We start from the raw sequence: 16,775 nt of genomic DNA, 5'->3' as shown, positions 1-16,775 counted from the left end.
GTCCACTTTTACTCCTGACTTGGGCTGAGTCTAGGATCTAGGATGAGGCTTACCATCCTGCATCCTTTTGTCTGTGCTCATCTGCCATTCAACCAAGAATACACTTCAGCTTCTGATCTATCTTGTAGACTGGGGGATACACATGCAGCTTCCACACAGCCCTTCCTACCACACATCTCTCATACACATGCCTTCACTAGCTCAGAAAATGACACCAGATTTCCAGCCAGTGTGGTGCAGTGGTTTAACATTGTCCTATGAACCAGGAGGGCAAGGTTGGATTCCAAGATTCCATGCCTGGGTTGTCTGCTCCATACCCAGTGTGGGGCTAGCAGGAGGCACCCAATCAATGATTCTCTCTCATCATTGATGCTCCTGTCTCTCCATCTCGGAAATCAATAAAATATATGTATAGTTATAAAAAAGAAAGAAAGAAAATGACAAATGTGGTCCTTCATGTCTCAGGAAATGCCGATCCTCATTACAACCCTCAGAAGCGAGGTTTCACAATTTTGCCCAACAGGCAAAGAGGGAGAGGGAAAGAGACTGGCTCCAAGTAGACTCTCAATAGATGTGTCCCCTGTCTTAAATTATGACCTGGAAATTTTCTTCCACATTTTCTTCTACCCAAAGCAAGGAGATGGAATAAACAGCATTAGACAAAGAGGGACAGTCTGGGGGACAAGAGGCTATGAGGAGGCAGAAAGGATTCCGAAGTTTTGATGGAAAGCAGGAGCTCTGCTCACCAAACAAGGAAGTCAGAGGGAGGAAGTGATAGGGAGAAGCAGACGCACACACCCAGGCTCCGAGGGCAGTGCTGGTTGCCTCTGTGGGTGATTGACAGTGTTGTAACATCTCTCAGGCTGTCAAAAACCTTGACAGAGCCTAGGGCACACCATGGACTCCTGCAGGCAGCCAAGGTATAGACAGGAGGAGCCTTCCATTCTTCCCTCCCACCTACTCACACACTGAACCAATCCCACTGTTCTGGCTTTAGGTTCTTCTTTCTGTGACCTAGTTCTCCCCACAGATAAGCTTGGGTGAAGGCTCAGGACAGCTGATTGGTGTGACCGCATCAGCCTTCTTCTGGCCTCCTCCAGACCCTCATTGTCAACTCAGGTGTTTCATTCTCATGGCCCCAAATGTTCCTGTCACCCACCATCCCTACATAAAGCCTGTCCGCGGTTCCCCCCTGACTCCAGCCTCATCCAGGATCTCTACCACGCAGTCCATGCTGATGCTGATCAGGCTGAGCTATACTCTCCAGTCCCAGTGAGGCCAACTCATCTTCCAACTAAACTCATCCCAGTGAACCTCCTCCCCTCCCTGCCCACACAACCTGTGGTGCTACCAGCTGAGTGGTAGGGTCACACCGTGACCCCTCATGGGGCCCCTGAGACCATCTCCAAACCTCATAGACTTGAAACAACATACATTAATTCCAACACGTATTGCCTACATTTCAGAAATAAAGCAACAGTCTTCCCAATAATCAATGTGTGAATCCAAATCAAAGTGAATATTTTAGATTAAATGATAATGAAACTATTACATTAAAAAATTAGAAGCTATGTGTGTTTGTGTGTGTGTGTATGTATGTGTGAATGTGTGTATGAATGTGCATGTGTGTGTGTGTAAGTGTGTGTGTTCATGGGCAGCTATACTCATCTGTCTGAGGGAAGCAGGGGTGAGAGCTGAAATGGGAGGGTCACACCTGGATGATCATGAGCAGCCTTGAGCTCAGAGGAAGAGACTGGACTCTCCCTGAAGACAGTGAGGACCATAAGAGGGTTTTAGTCATAAACAGTTTCTGACAGGGAGTGGCAAGGGCCAATGTTGAGAGTGAACTGGAGAGGGGAGGGTGTGGAGCTCAGAGCTCAGGAAGGAGGTGGACTTGATGGCTGCATTGGGGGGTGTGAAGGTGCCCTCCTGGGGCACCAAGGGGCCCTCAGGACAGTGAGCCCAGGGTTGGGGAGGTAGGAGTCTGGGGCTGCGCAAGATGCCTCTGCTCCCACAGGAAGCTCAGCGCCTCCTCTGGGCACTGCAGGTTCTACATCTCACACAGGTTCCACTTGACTCCCTGTCTCTGTGAGCACGGGATCTCTCCATGTCCTGGGGGCCAATCATCTGCGTCATTTCTGTCCCTTCAGAGCACCTTTGAGGCCGGGTGTCACTTTCTCCTTCAAGCTCTGGAGACTCTTCAGGATTCAGACAAGAACAACATTCCTGGAAATCCTGTTCTCAGGCAGTGACATACACAGGTACATTCAGTATCAGGTGTGGCACTACCAGCTGAGTGGTTGGAGGACACTTGAGCCAGCCACTTCCTCCCTTGACTTCTCAGCAATACCAACAACTACCCCACAAACATGGTGAGAATTCTTCTCAACTGAGAGATGAAGGAAATGAAACCAGCCATTCAGTGCTGATGGAGATTATAGAAGTTTGAGAGATTGAAAAACAGAGACACCTCATCCAAAGGAGCAGAAGGAAGACTCCAGGTCAGACCCCGCCTGTGGAATCACCTGGATGGTTCAGTGGGAAGTCGTGGTCTTTCCATCACGTGGTGCTGGGCCAGTAGGTGAATCTCTGGGACATGGTGAACATCTTACCTGCTTCACAGCATTTACAATAAGCGATGCCAGATGGGCAACAGATCAAAACATAAAAAATAAACAATTTAGTAGTTCTTTTACCAAAACTATCTTATTAACTTGTGGGAGAGACTTTTTTACTTCAAGTGGACACCATAACATGAACTTAGGTGGAAATGGACACAGTGGAATCACTAACATGAAGAACTTATGTTCCCCATCGACACTAGGGAGATAGGGAAAAGGTAATTGTGATGACAATATGAGATCATGGACCGGTACTCAGACCACTTAAGAAATATTACAGATCTGTAATGTGGCAGCAGAGAGCAATAGAAGAGCAAGCAAACACCTTTATCAAGCAACTGATACTGACATACCAATGTGCAGTGACAGTATGTACAGGTGACGAGCTGGCCTTGGCTGGTGTTCTCAGTGGTTAGAGCATCAGCCTCACCACCTAAGGGCCACAGGTTTGCTTCCTGGTCAAGGGCTGTGCCTTGGTTGCAGGTTTGCTTCTCAACTCTCATGTAGGATGCAACCAATTAATGCCTCTCAGACATCGATGTTTCTCTCTCTATTTTCTCTGTCTCTCTACCTTTCTCTATATCTTTCAATCTCTTTCAAATTCAATGGAAGTAAAATATCCTGGGGTGAGGATTAAAAAAAAAAAAAAGAAAAAAATTTAAAAAGTGTTGCGCTATATAAACCATTGAAGAAATAAATGTACATCAAAGCACAGGGTAGTACCAATACCTCCACTGAATCATGAGCATTAAAAAGGCAGTGAACACGAAGGCTTGGCAGGGATGAGAACCTACCAGGACCCTTGAACCAGGAAAAGGCGGGGTGGGGGGGATGCTGAGGCCACTGGGATACAGTTCAGCAGAGTCTTTCATAAATGAGCTCCCTCAAGAGCTGTGGCCGGGTGTCCCATTGGGCTGTTCAGAGCCAGACTCTCAGGGCCTGAGTCAGGACCAGAACGTGGGTCCCATCCTCTCTGAGCAGGAGTCAAATCAGCAGACACAGGAGACCCTGAGGATCAGGTGAAACCTGAGAAGCTGTTGCCTCCAGAGCCCTCATTCTGGGGAGATGCAGAGCCAGGCCCAGGGTGGTACCCTCCCCTGGCTGTGGGTCCACAGCTGTGAAAACCCTGAAGGACAGCAGGTCCTGACTCACCACATCCTGTGTGTGTCTGTCCATCAGGCCCAGACCTCCTCCATCTGCAGAGCAGGAGACCTCAGAGCAGACGCCATGGCGTCCATCCTCTCTGCTCTTCTCTGCCTAGGTCAGTTGTGGACGTGGGGAGGAGGAATAGGAAAGGTGGCTGCCTGTCTTATTCCCCAGGCTCAGGCAGCTCCAGTGGATGGGGCCTGATGGGAAGGGAATCAGCTCAGACGTCCAGGTGCAAATCTCTCACAAGGACTCTCTTCCAGGGCTGAGTCTGCACCAGAGGACCCGTGTGCAGGCAGGTGAGTCCTCCCCAGGCTCCATGTCCCTCCTCTTCCTTCATCCCTGGGGCTCAGGAGGGAGAACAGAGGTGCTGGGGTGAAGTGGTAAAATTAGAGGGTCTTGGGCTGAGCTGGGGGATAAGGGGGAGAGGGAAGGGATTTGTAAAGCAGCCTCTGGCTTCCTTTTAGGGCCACTCCTCAAACCCACCCTCTGGGCTGAGCCAGACTCTGTGATGCCCAGGGGGCAGCCCGTGACCCTCTGGTGTCAGGGTTCCCCAGGGGCTAAGGAGTACCGTCTGAATCAAGGGACAATCATAGCACCTCGATACAAAGAGAAGCCACTGCAACCCGGGAACAAGGCCAAGTTCTCCATCACATACATGACAGAGCATGATGCAGGGATATATCACTGTTACTATTGCAACCCCACTGGCTGGTCAGAACGCAGTGACCCCCTGGAGCTGGTGGTGACAGGTGAGAAGACACTCAGGGGTCCCAGCCTCAGGCTCTGCCCTCAGGAAGGGGGTCTGCTCTCAGGGTGTCTCCCTCTCACAGCCCAGCCCTGGGGGACATGAGAGAGGTGTGAGCTGATTTAACACCCTGCCTCCTCTTCTCCTAGGATCCTTCAGCAAACCCAGCCTCTCAGCGCTGCCCAGCCCTCTCGTGTCCTCAGGAAGGAATGTGACCCTCCAGTGTCGCTCAGGGCAGGGGTTTGGAAGGTTCCTTCTGACTAAGGAAAAAGAGCACAGACTCTCCTGGGCTCTAGACTCACAGCAGCTGCCTAGTGGGCAGTTCCTGGCCCTGTTCCCTGTGGGCCCTGTGATCCCCAGCCACAGGTGGATGTTCAGATGCTATAACTGTTACAGGGACATGCCCTACGTGTGCTCCCATCCCAGTAATGCCCTGGAACTGCTGGTCCCAGGTGAGTCCCATTCTTGTGTCATTCAAGGACTGAGATATCAACCAGGTTATGGACATTTTTTGCTGTGAGGGGGTCCTAGGGGCCCCTGGGCTAGCCACACAGAGAGATACAGTGAGACCTGGGAGCCAGGACATGAGAAGGGGTTTATGGGAGGAGTAGCACCTGTCATTCATGTCTGGTCTCCCCAGGTGAGTTTGGGAAGCCCTCCCTCCTGACCCAGCTGGGCCCCATCATGGGCTATGGACAGAGCCTGACCCTCCAGTGTCACTCTGATGCCAACTATGATAGATTCGCTCTGCACAAAGAGGTGAGACGGGACCTCCTCCAGAGCCTTGTTCTGCAGCCCCAGGTTTGGCTCTCTCAGACCCACTTCCGCCTGGGCACTGTGAGCAGCTCCCATGGGGGCCGGTACCGATGCTATGGTGGATACAAGCTCTCCTCTGAGTGGTCAGCCCCCAGTGACCCCCTGGACATCCTGGTGGCAGGTGAGGAGCCAGTGGGTTCAGTCGGGGGCCCAGACTCTGCACAGGCCCTGCTGGGGGTCTCAGGTGGTAAGGCCAGAATGAAAGTGCAGGGCGCAGGGAGGGAGACAGTGACAGGGGGGGAAGGACGGTCGGAGGGGAGAGGGGAAGACACAGAAAAACAGAGACAGATGGAAAGGGGGTTCCTCAGAGAGAGAGGCCTGCTGACTCTCAGGCCAGAATAAGGTGGACAGGCAGCCCTCACTCTCCCTCCCTCTTTCTTTCTAGGATGGCTATCTGACAGACCCTCCCTCTCAGTGCAGCCAGGCCCCAGGGTGGCCTCGGGAGAGAATGTGACCCTGCTGTGTCAGTCACAGAGCCAGAGGGACACTTTCCTTCTGTCTAAGGAGGGGTCCGCCGATACCCCCCTGCGTCTGAGATCAGACCACCAAGCTCAGCAGTACCAGGCAGAGTTCTCCATGAGTCCTGTGACCTCAGCCCATGGGGGCACCTACAGGTGCTACAGCTCACGCAGCTCCTCTGCCTTCCTGCTGTCAGTCCCCAGTGAGCCCCTGGAGCTCCTGGTCTCAGGTGAGGGCTCCTGAACCTGTCTGCTGAGCTGTTAGTTTAGGGTCCTGTGTCCAGAAGGAATATGGGCTGAAAGCAGGGTGAGGGTCTCTCGGGATGGTCGCCCCCAGGAGATCCTTTTCTTAGAGGCCTTCAACCCCGTCCATCCCCTTTCCCCTCACCTGGATACTGAAGCAGTGGGAGGTCTCAGAGGCCACCCCACAGATGTAAGAAGGTGTCTGTCCGGGGTGAGCCCAAGCCCCTCACTCTCTTCCTGTGCTCACTTCCAGAATCCTCTGGAGGCACCAGCCCTCCACCCACAGAGCCCACCTCCACAGCTGGTGAGTCCTGGGGAGCTCTGCTCACACAGAGCACAGCTCATTCAGCAAGTCCTGAGAGTCTGTCAGGGGATCGAGTGACCCAGATCCTCAAGGACGGGCGGGTGTCATGGGAGGGCAGTGAGTCCCTGGGTCTGAGGCAGGTGATGGGTGGTCATGGCAGAAGGAGATTTGGGGGTGCAGGCTGGGGAGGAGCTGGGCTCATGTGGGGAGATGACAGCCTCCACCCTACTGCCCCATCCTCATCCCAGGAGTCTATGAGGATCGGTCTCTCTCATCCACGGTGTGTGAGGGGCTCTGTGGGAAGGTGGTGGGTGCCTCCATGGGAGACAGTGGCTGAGTCATGCAGGGGGTCAGGCCCCTCTGATTTGCTGACGTGGGCCTGCCCTTCCTGTCTGGGCGTCAGTGTCTCCAGGTGTGAAATAAGAGAATCCTTTTCCACAGCTTAGATTTCCTGTGGGCTCAGCTGACAATTTAAAGGATGTCCATGTGCCTTCTCAGGTGACCCTCTACACTCCCCCTCAGTTCAGGCTCAGCTCAGAGGAGGGAACAGGGTGGATCAGCCCTGGGTAAACTCCTGGCTCTGCTGCTCCTGCTGTGAGGCTGGACAGTCCCTTCTTTCCTCTGAGTGTTGGGTTCCTGTCTGCTCAATCCTGGTCCCATCCTGCTCGCGGGCTGCTGGGAGATGAGGGGACTTAAGGGCCTCACAGAGCTCAGAAAGGCAGAGCCCCCAGCCCAGCCTGACCTTCCCAAGAGGCATCAGGGCCTGCAGGATGGAGAGGTATCCAGGCGAGACTCAGAGTCCACCCCTTACCTGGACTATCCTGTCCCTGCTGTGCAGGGGGCAGGTAATGAGGAAGGACCCTCAGCTCCAGATGAGACGTGGACAGGCCCAGCCCAGAGCATGAAGCTGGTGTCCCCCTGGGGGGGGCAGCTTGAGGCCAGCCCAGGGAACCCCAGGTCCTCATACCAGGAGTCTCATTTCAGTCCCAGCCCTGTCCCATCCAGGCTGGTGACCAGGGGCACATGGTTAACCTCTCTGAGCCTCAATGAAGTGGGTGGTGGTGTCAGCAATTCCTGGTGCATGACCGTGTGAGGTGAGAGGAGATAAATGACAGACCCCAGTACATGCCTCCCATACAATATGTGATCATTAAAGGGCATCATTGACTCACTAATGTCCTAGGTCCCAAATGGTACTGGATAGGGGTCTTGGTGGCCATGGTCCCGCTGCTCTCCCTCTTCCTCTTCCTCCTCCTCCAACACTGGTGTCAGAACAAAGGCAGGACCTCAGGTGAGTAGAGAACGGGGTGACCTGGGTCAAACAGTGGGGATCACAGAGCACCTGCACAGGAAAAATAAATAGATGGAGAAGGTCAGCTGAGAAAAAGATTTCTCCAGAATCTCAAATCAGAAAACCTAGGAAGAATACCCTTGTTATTAGCACAAATGCACAGATGTAAGGTCATCTTTCATCCTTTTCAGTCTCATGAATATGCAACATTCTCACAAATGCTTTTTCCCAATCTATTGATAAGACCATGTGATTTTTATCCTTCATTGTGTTGAAGTGGTATATCACATTTATTGATTTGGGAATATTGAACCATCCTTGCATCTCCAGAAAAAGTCCTTCTTGGTCATGGTGGATGATTTTTTAAAGTTATTGCTGGATCTGGCAACATGAGGATAAGTGACAGGAATATTTCAACAGTGAAATTTAGGGGGAAAAAACCCATTGCGTTGAATCTTTAGATCCATAGATAACTAGATGATAAAGATGTGGCGTGTATGCACTATGGAATATACATTAGGCATAAAGAGGATGAAATGCTGCCATTTGGGACCACATGGATGGACCTAGACAGTATTATGCTGAGTGAAATGATTCAGGAAATGCTGTTCTGTCTCATTGTCTCTCCCCAGCAGAACAGGCTGTTAAAATCTGAATGCCCAGGTGAACTGCTCAACATCAAGACTCAGGCAGGTAATGATCACCTCTCCTTCTTCTTTATCAGGGGCAGTTTTGGACCCAAAGGACAGACAAGCAGAAGAGGGCAGACAGATGGATAGTCAGGTGGGTCCCATCCTCCCTGGGCCTTGAGACTTCTCAGAACCCAAACACTTTTCATCCCTCTCTCTCCCCCTGCTCCAGGCTGCTGCACCTGATGCCCCCCAGGATGTGACCTATGCCCAGCTGAACCTCTTGGCCCTTAGAAGGCAGACAAGTGCACTCCCATCCTCCCCATCAGAGGAGCCCCCAGAAGAGCCCTGTGTGTATGCTGCTCTAGCCATCCACTAGCTCTGGAGAGACTCAGACCCAGACACTCTATGGAGGGGCATGCAGGGACCCCAGAGGACAGGAAAGCTGCCCCCCTGGACATTCAGCTAGTGCCTCATCCACCGTGGAGACCGGAGGTGCCCCTGGGACTTTGGGGGAATCACTTCATTCTATAGTGAATACCTCTACATTTGGAAATGTAGAGTTAAGCCAATATCTCTACATTTGGTAATCAATTTTGGAAAATAGACTTCTCAATAACCAAAGTGTGAACAAAAACAAGTGAAAGTTTTAACTGAAATGGTAATGTAAATGTGACACATCAAACCCATGAAATAATAAAATTAAGAACCTTAATAAATCAATGGCCTAATCTATCATGTCAAGAACTTAGGGGGAAAAACAAATATTGCATTGAATCCTTAGATCCATAGACAACTAGATGATAAAGATGTGACATGTATGCACAATGGAATATAGATCAGGCACAAAGAGATTGAAATCGTGCCATTTGGGACAACATGGATGGACCTAGAGTGTATTATGCTGAGTGAAAGGATTCAGACAAGAAAAGATGTCACTTATCTCTGGGATTTTTCACATCCTTAAAGCAAAGGGAACAAAAGCAGACCCATAGAAATCAACAACAAACTGATGGTTTCCAGAAGGGAGAGAAGGAAGGATGGGTGAGAAGGGAAAGGGCAGATAGTCAATATTAAATATCCTACCCATGCTGTACACTGGAAACTAATATGATATTGTACGTCAACTATGCTTTAATAAAAATGGTCAATTAAAAATGATTAAACAGTAGAAAAAAATTTTTAAATGAAGGTGTAAGGAGGAAATTGTAGGGAGCAGCTCTAGAGTTAAACCTTGGATTGACCTGTGTCAGAGCCACAAACAGGTCCTAGCTTAGAGGGCAGAGCCCTCTTAGAATAATTAAGCCTGACCTTATAGCTTCTCCCTAGATCCTTCCTGGGTAGCTAATGGGCTGTGGGAGGTGCAGCAGGTGCTGCCCAAACAAGTGAAACTCACAAGAACATGGTAACTATGTTTACCACTACCTTGTTTCCCTCTGACTACAAAATAAAACCTCAGCTTGCTGGCTGGATCCTTCTCTGTGGCCTCATCCAGGCACAGGAGGTCCACAGAGCCACAGCTATATTCTCTTTCTTTGTTTTATCTTTAATTCCTCACTGACCCTCCTCAGACTCACAGAACCGTTGGAGGTGCTGGCACGGCACAGGAAAGGATACATTTTGACACAGCAAAGGAAACCATCAACAGAATGAAAAGACAGCCCACTGAATGGGGAACTATTTTTCCAATACATGTAATAAGGGCTTATTGTCCAACATTTATAAGGAACTTATAAAGCTCAACACCAAACAAACAAACAAACAAACAATTCAGTAAAAAATTGGGCAAAGGACCTAAATAGACACCTCTCCAAGAAGGACACACCCATGGCCAGTAGACATATGGACAGATACTCAATATCACTAATCATCAGAGAGAGGGAAATGGAAACCACACAACTTTCAGAATGGCTTATCATTAATAAATACACAGAAATCTATCCCCCTCTGTGATCACAGCAGCATTATTTACAAAAGCCAAGATCTGGAAACAGCCCAAGGGCCCACCAGCAGAGGAAAGCTGTGGTACATTCACACAATGGAATAATATGCAGCTGTGAAATACAGAAGGAACTCTTACCTTTGGCCACAGCATGGATGGTCCCAGAGAGAATTATGTCAAGTGAAATAAGCCAGTCAGAGAAAGACAAGTTCCCTATGATTTCACTCATATTTGGAATCTAATAAACAAAATAAAACATAGTGGAGAGAGACTGGTGTATACAGAGAACAGACTGTCAGCTGTCAGAGGAAAGAGGTTTGGGGAGAAGGGCGAATGGGTTAAGCAGAGAAATAAAAGAAAGTCTTTATGAACACAGACAATACTGTGGTGACTGCCAGAGGAAAGGGTGGGGCTTGGGGGAAGTAAAAAAGTGGGTAAATAGACTAGACTTAGGGTGATAAGCTCACAATACCATATAGAGATGACCTGGTGTAGAATCATATACCTGAAACCTGTATAATTTTATGAACTGATGTCACCCCAGTAAATAAACATTTCAATAAAAAAACAAATACGTGCCGAGACTGGTTTGGCTCAATGGATAGAGTGTTGGCTTGGGGACTGAAGGGTCCCGGGTTTGATTCCGGTCAATGGCATGTACTTTGGTTGCAGGCATATCCCCAGTAGGGAGTGTGCAAGAGGCAGCTGATCGATGACTCTCTCTCATCGATGTTTCTAACTCTCTATTTCTCTCCCTTCTTCTCTGTACAAAATTAAAAATAAATAAATAAATAAATAAATAAATAAATAAATAAAAATTAAAATTAAAAAAATTAAAAAAATACGTGTAGGCAGTCTGGAAAGTCAGACCCTCAGCACCTGCTATTTTTAGATTGAGAAGCAGGTTGTCGCCTTCCTGTGAGGCTAGCGCCTTGTGAACAGTGTGTATGTGTGGTGTGAGGACCCTGCCCCCCACATCCTGTGACCTTCTCTGCTGGGCTCAGCCCCTGCCTCCCCTTCCACAGAAACACCCTGGTCCCCAAGTCCTCAGCCTCAGGAAGTGCAGGTCCACAGGAGCTGAATATGGACTTAGTGTTTGTGAATTTCTGCTCCTCGCGTGGTTCTAAGGGGACAACACAGGAAGTGTCACTCTCCTGGGAATTTTGTGCCTTTGTGACCGACATTAAAGGCTTGTATTCATTTCGGGTGTACTCTTGTGTATAGTGTAAGTAGGTGGTAGATTTTCTCCTCCTCCTTCTCCTCGTCCTCGTCGTCGTCCTCCTCGTCGTCGTCGTCGTCGTCGTCGTCGTCGTCGTCCTCCTCCTCCTCCTCCTCCTCCTCCTCCTCCTCCTCCTCCTCTTCCTCGTTTCCCCTCCGCATCCCCCTCCCCCTCCACTTTTCCTCTCCCTCTCCTCCTCCACTTTCCCTCTCCCTCTCCCTCTCCCTCTCCCTCTCCCTCTCCCTCTCCCTCTCCCTCTCCCTCTCCCTCTCCTCCTTCTCCTCCTCCTCCTCCTCCTCCTCCTTCTCCTTCTCCTTCTTGTTCTTCTTTGCATGTGCCTGTCCAATTTTCCCCGCACCATTTTTGCAGAGCCTGTCCTCACTCTGCTGTATATTCACAAAGTCACTCATCATCAGAGAAATGCAGGTGCTGGATGTGGAGAAGAGGGAGCTCTCGTGCACCGCTGCTGGGAATGCAGCCGGGTGCAGCCAGTGTGGAAAACTGAAGGGAGGTTCCTCAAGAAAAACAAAACAAAACATGAAACTACTGTTTGACCCAGTGATTCCACTTCTGGGGATATAATCAAAGAAACCTGCTCATCCTGACCGCCCACTGCACCTGCCACCGTGTGGTAGTGCTACCACGGAGGCAGGTGAGGCTCACACCCCCACAGCTGTGCTCACCAGCAGTGAGCCCAGTGTCTGGCTCACATAGGTCAGCTGAAAGGTGCTCCCACTGTGGGAGTGCACTGACAACCAGGGCCAGATCCTGCATTTAGCGTCTACCCCTTGGGGGTCAGTGTTTGTCATAGTGACCAGTCAACTGGTTGTTTGGTTACTTAGGCTTTTATATAGATAGCTTCCCCTTCAAGATAATACTGTAACTTTTGTATTCTTATTGACATGATTACAGATGACCTTTATATCTGCCTATATGCCCCCCTCCACCCAGCACACACCCAACCATGGGCCTACTGCATACCAACTAATATCTATGTCTTTGAGCTATGCATATATGCAGGCAAGTCCTTTGGTTAATATTTTTCTGTCCCCTCCCTTCTCTGAGTTTTGTCCATTTCTTCCATGTAGCATGCCTCTGGACTTATTTTTTTGATTGAGTTACTTTGTTCATTAGATTCCACATATAAGTAGGATCATGGGATACTTGTCTTTCTCTAATGGGCTTATTTCACTTAGTGTAATAATTTCCAGGTCCCTCCATAATGTTTCAAATAGTAAGATTTCCTTTGTTCCCCCCAGCTGTGTAGGATTAACTGGTGTAAATGTACCACAACTGTTTTACCCACTCATCACTTGATGGGCACTTGGGTTGTTTCCAGGTCGTAGCTATTGCAAATACCGCTGCTATGAACACAGGGGAGCATACATTCTTTCATATTGGTGTTTTGGGTTCTGAGGATATATTCCCACAAGTGGGATCTACTGGGTCCATGGGCAGTTCCATTTTTGAGCTCCATGTGAACAACTGAGGAATAAACGACTAACGCCTCTGCTATAAAAACGTCCAGTGGGAGTTGAGACTGCTTCCTGATGGATGCACAGCACCAACCTGATTCTGCAAAGTCCATTCAAAGTTCTGGCCACAGAATCCAAAGGCCAGACGGAATGTATACTCTCTAGGAATCAAGGACCAAAATTCCTTCAGCGCCTGGAGGGATAGGGCACCTGACCAGCGGAGAGAATTCTCTCCTCCTGAGCCCTTAGTTTGGGGAAACTCAGAGCCAGGCCCAGGGCGGGAGAGTCCACAAGCTGTGGGTTCAGAGCTCACGGACTCGGAAGGGCTGCAGCAGCTTCTGACCCACCACATCCTGTGCGTCTGTTTTTCCGGCCCTGATTCTCCTCCATTTGCAGAGCGAGGGCCGCCAGATCAGACGCCATGATGTCCATCCTCTTCGTTCTTCTCTGCCTCGGTCAGTTGTGGACATGGGAAATGGCAGCAGGAGGGGGTGGCACCCCTTTATTCATGGGGAACCTCAGGCTCAGGCAGCTCAAGTGGACGGGGCCTGATGGGAGGGGAATCAGCTGAGACGTCAGGATGCAAATCTCTCACAGGGACTCTCTTCCAGGGCTGAGTCTGGGCCATAAGATGCAAGTGCAGACAGGTGAGTCCTCCCCAGCTTGTTGTCCCTCCTTTTCCTTCACCACTGGGGCTCAGGAGGGAGCACAGAGGTCCTGGGCTGAGCTGGGGATGAGGGTGGGGAAGGTCTTTGTAATGCAGCCTCTAGTTTCCTTCCAGGGCCCCTCCCCAAACCCACTCTCTGGGCTGAGCCAGGCTTTGTGATTCCTGAAGGGAGCCCTGTGACCCTCCGGTGTCAGGGGACCAGGGAGGCCAAAAAGTTTGATCTGTATAAAAAAGGAAAATGTGTGCTTGCGAACACATGGACTCAAAGGAAGTCCACAGCCAAGGGCAAGTTCACCATCACACACATGACAGGGCAGGATGCAGGGAGATACTCCTATTATTATAACAGCCCCAGTGACTGGTCAGAGCCCAGTGACACCCTGGAGCTGGTGGGGACAGGTGAGAGGACACTCAGGATCCCAGCATCAGGCTCTGCCTTCAGGTAGGGGGTCTGCTCTCATGGTATCTCCCTCTCACAGCCCAGTCCTGGGGAACATGGGGGAGGTGTGATCCCCAGTTAACACGCTGCCTCCTCCTCTCCTAGGATTCTACAGCAAACCCAGCCTCTCAGCCCTTCCCAGTCCTGTCGTGACCTCAGGAGGGAAGGTGATCCTCCAGTGTCGCTCAGGGCGGGGATTTGACAGGTTCCTTCTGACTAAGGAAGGAGATCACAGGTTCTCCTGGTCCTTGGATTCGCAGCCACAGCCCAGTGGGCTGTCACAGGCCCTGTTCCCTGTGAGTCCTGTGACCCCCAGCCACAGGTGGAGGTTCCGATGTTATGGCTGCTACAAGAACAGATCCCAGGTGTGCTCACATCCCAGTAATGCCCTGGAACTGCTGGTCTCAGGTGAGTAAGTCCCCTTCTAATTCCATCCATGGATTGAGGCACCAGACACATTGGAATCTTCTCTGGGAAGGGAACCCCATGTGAGAGGATGAGGGGAGCACAGGAGCTCCTGGGCCAGAGACACAGAAAGAGACAGTGAGACCTGGGGGCCAGGACAGGAGAAGGGGTTTATGGGAGGAGTAGCCCAGGTCATTTATGTCTGGTCTCCCCAGGTGAGTCTGGGAAGCCTTCCCTCCTGAGCCAGCAGGGCCCAATTGTGGCCTCTGGACAGAACCTGACCCTACAGTGTCGCTCTGATGTCGGCTATGACAGATTCACTCTGCACAAGGAGGGGGGACAGGACCTCCCCCAGAGCCTTGTCCTGAAGCCCCAGGCTGGGCTTTCTCAGGCCCACTTCCTCCTGGACACTGTGAGAAGCTCCCACGGGGGCCGGTACCGATGCTACGGTGGATACAACCTCTCCTCTGAGTGGTCGGCCCCCAGTGACCCCCTGGACATTCTGGTAGCAGGTGAGGAGCAAGTGGGTCCGTCAGGGACCCAGACTCTCACAGGCCCTTCTGGGGGTATCAGGTAGGGAGGCCAGAGTGAAGGTGCTGCATCCCCAGGGGGCGGGGGAGACAGAGAGAGGCAGCGGGTGGGAGGTTAGAGGGGGAGACTCAGAGGAACAGAGACAGAGAGGAGAGTCCCCAGAGAGAGGCCTGGTGACTCTCAGGCCAGAACAAGATGGACAGGCAGCCCTCATTCTTCCTACCGTTCTCTCTCTAGGATGGCTTCATGACAAACCCTCTCTCTCAGTGAAGCCAGGACCCAGGGTCGCCTCAGGAGAGAACGTGACCCTGCTGTGTCAGTCACGGAAACCAATGGCCATGTTTCTTCTGTCAAAGGAGGGGGCAGCCGATCCCTCCCTTCGTCTGAGATCAGAGCACCGAGGTCAGGAGTACCAGGCAGAGTTCTCCATGAATCCTGTGTCCTCAGCCGATGGGGGCACCTACAGTTGCTACAGCTCACTCAGCTCCTCCACCTATCTGCTGTCATATCCCAGTGATCCCCTGGAGCTCCTGATCTCAGGTGAGGGTTCCTGACACTGTCTACTGAGCTGTCAGCTCAGAGACCTGTCTCAAGGAGAATAATGGGCTGAAAGGGGAGCAAGGGGCTTAGGGAAGATCATCCAGAGGAGATCTGTCCCTTAGAGGCACCCTATCTCTGTCCACAGCCTTTTCTCCTGTATCCAGAAGGGATCAGCTGGGCAGTGGGAGGGTCTCAGGGGCCACAGCACAGATGTAGGAGAATTCTGAGTGCAATTCCCACTCCAGGGTCAGCACCAGCTCCTCGCTCTGTTCCTGTCCTTCCCAGGACCCTGTGGGACCCCATGCACCACCCACAGGGCCCACAGCTCGTGCTTCACTGAGAGTTGGGCTCGGAGGGAGCACGGACCACCCAGGAAGTCCTGAGAGTCTGTGAGGGCACTGAATCTCCCCAGATACTCACGGATGGCTTATGTGTGGGGTGGGGAGCTGGGAGTTAGGCAGTGATAGCAGGAACTACCAGGCTCCTGAGGCTGCTAGGCTGCTAGGCTGCCAGGTGAAGGGGGGTGCACAGGGCAGGGGAAGACATTGTGGCCCTTCCTTGGGATGGGCAACTGATCTCAGCTGGGGAGAATCCAGCTTCTAGTCTGACCCCATATCCTTATCCACAGGAGGCTCTAAGGATGGGCTGTTCCCCAACATGGAGTCAGGCACCCAGAGGGGTAAGTGAAGCAGGTGGTGGAATCCCTCCATTGGGACAGGGGCTCAGCCACACAGGGGTTCGGGCTCTTGTGGAGTTCCTGACTTGGACCCACCCTTCCCCTGCCTGGGCCTGTGTCTCCAACTTTAAAGGAGAGAATCTTTGTCCAAAGCTTAAACTTCCTGTTGGTTCTAGCCCTGACCTCTTGAGAGAAGGCCTTACAAGGGACACCCCAAGACATGCTGTTATGGGGTCTGTCCTCTCTGTCTCAGTGATGGTGACACTGTACAGGGAGGGACAGGCAGGACAAGGGGCTGGACACCCAGTCCCCTCTGCCCCTCTCAGCTCAGGCTCAGCTCAGAGGAGGGAACAGGGAGGATCTGCCCTGGATCAGCTCCTAGCTCTGCCTCACCTTCTGTAGGGCTGGGCGGTTGCTTTCCTTCTCTGAGTGTTGGGTTTCTGTCTGATCATCCCTGGTCCCATCCTGCTCACAGTCTGCTGGGAGATGAGGTGACATAAGGGCCTCACAGAGCTCAGGAAGGCAGAGCCCCAGCCCAGCCCAACCTTCCCAAGGAAGTGTCAGTACCTTTGTGGGTAGGGATGAATCCAGGAGAGACTCAGAGTCCACCTCTCACCCAGTCCCT

At 51.4% G+C, this 16,775-nt stretch overlaps 2 protein-coding genes across 2 annotated transcripts; both read left to right on the top strand.

Moving 5' to 3' along the window:
• The first annotated feature begins 3,944 nt into the window (after window positions 1-3,944).
• LOC118715902 (leukocyte immunoglobulin-like receptor subfamily A member 6) lies at window positions 3,945-9,008 on the top strand. The gene is made up of 9 exons (XM_036432490.2): window positions 3,945-4,066; window positions 4,235-4,519; window positions 4,665-4,967; window positions 5,156-5,452; window positions 5,717-6,019; window positions 6,286-6,336; window positions 7,520-7,627; window positions 8,352-8,410; window positions 8,489-9,008. The coding sequence occupies exons 1-9, from the start codon at window positions 3,961-3,963 to the stop codon at window positions 8,633-8,635; spliced, it is 1,659 nt and encodes a 552-aa protein (XP_036288383.2). The 5' UTR covers window positions 3,945-3,960; the 3' UTR covers window positions 8,636-9,008.
• A 4,299-nt stretch (window positions 9,009-13,307) lies between these two features.
• On the top strand, window positions 13,308-15,488 carry LOC118715904 (leukocyte immunoglobulin-like receptor subfamily A member 6). The gene is made up of 5 exons (XM_045579693.1): window positions 13,308-13,539; window positions 13,674-13,958; window positions 14,104-14,406; window positions 14,619-14,915; window positions 15,172-15,488. The coding sequence occupies exons 1-5, from the start codon at window positions 13,473-13,475 to the stop codon at window positions 15,486-15,488; spliced, it is 1,269 nt and encodes a 422-aa protein (XP_045435649.1). The 5' UTR covers window positions 13,308-13,472.
• Window positions 15,489-16,775: the final 1,287 nt, after the last annotated feature.

Source organism: Pipistrellus kuhlii, unplaced genomic scaffold (genome assembly GCF_014108245.1).
Source record: "Pipistrellus kuhlii isolate mPipKuh1 unplaced genomic scaffold, mPipKuh1.p scaffold_m20_p_111, whole genome shotgun sequence".
Classification (NCBI taxonomy): Eukaryota; Metazoa; Chordata; class Mammalia; order Chiroptera; family Vespertilionidae; genus Pipistrellus; species Pipistrellus kuhlii.
The sequence above is the reverse complement of the archived record's forward strand: the minus strand, read 5'-3'. Positions and strand labels throughout refer to the sequence as shown.

Bases quoted from the DNA above. Each gene is read 5' to 3' on its own strand.
- LOC118715902 (XM_036432490.2), top strand. From the start codon at position 3,961: ATGGGGCCTGATGGGAAGGGAATCAGCTCAGACGTCCAGGTGCAAATC. The intron at 4,067-4,234 runs GTGAGTCCTCCC...GCTTCCTTTTAG, and splicing joins GAGGACCCGTGTGCAGGCAG to GGCCACTCCTCAAACCCACC. The intron at 4,968-5,155 runs GTGAGTCCCATT...TGGTCTCCCCAG, and splicing joins CCTGGAACTGCTGGTCCCAG to GTGAGTTTGGGAAGCCCTCC.
- LOC118715904 (XM_045579693.1), top strand. From the start codon at position 13,473: ATGCAAATCTCTCACAGGGACTCTCTTCCAGGGCTGAGTCTGGGCCAT. The intron at 13,540-13,673 runs GTGAGTCCTCCC...GTTTCCTTCCAG, and splicing joins TAAGATGCAAGTGCAGACAG to GGCCCCTCCCCAAACCCACT. The intron at 14,916-15,171 runs GTGAGGAGCAAG...TTCTCTCTCTAG, and splicing joins CCTGGACATTCTGGTAGCAG to GATGGCTTCATGACAAACCC.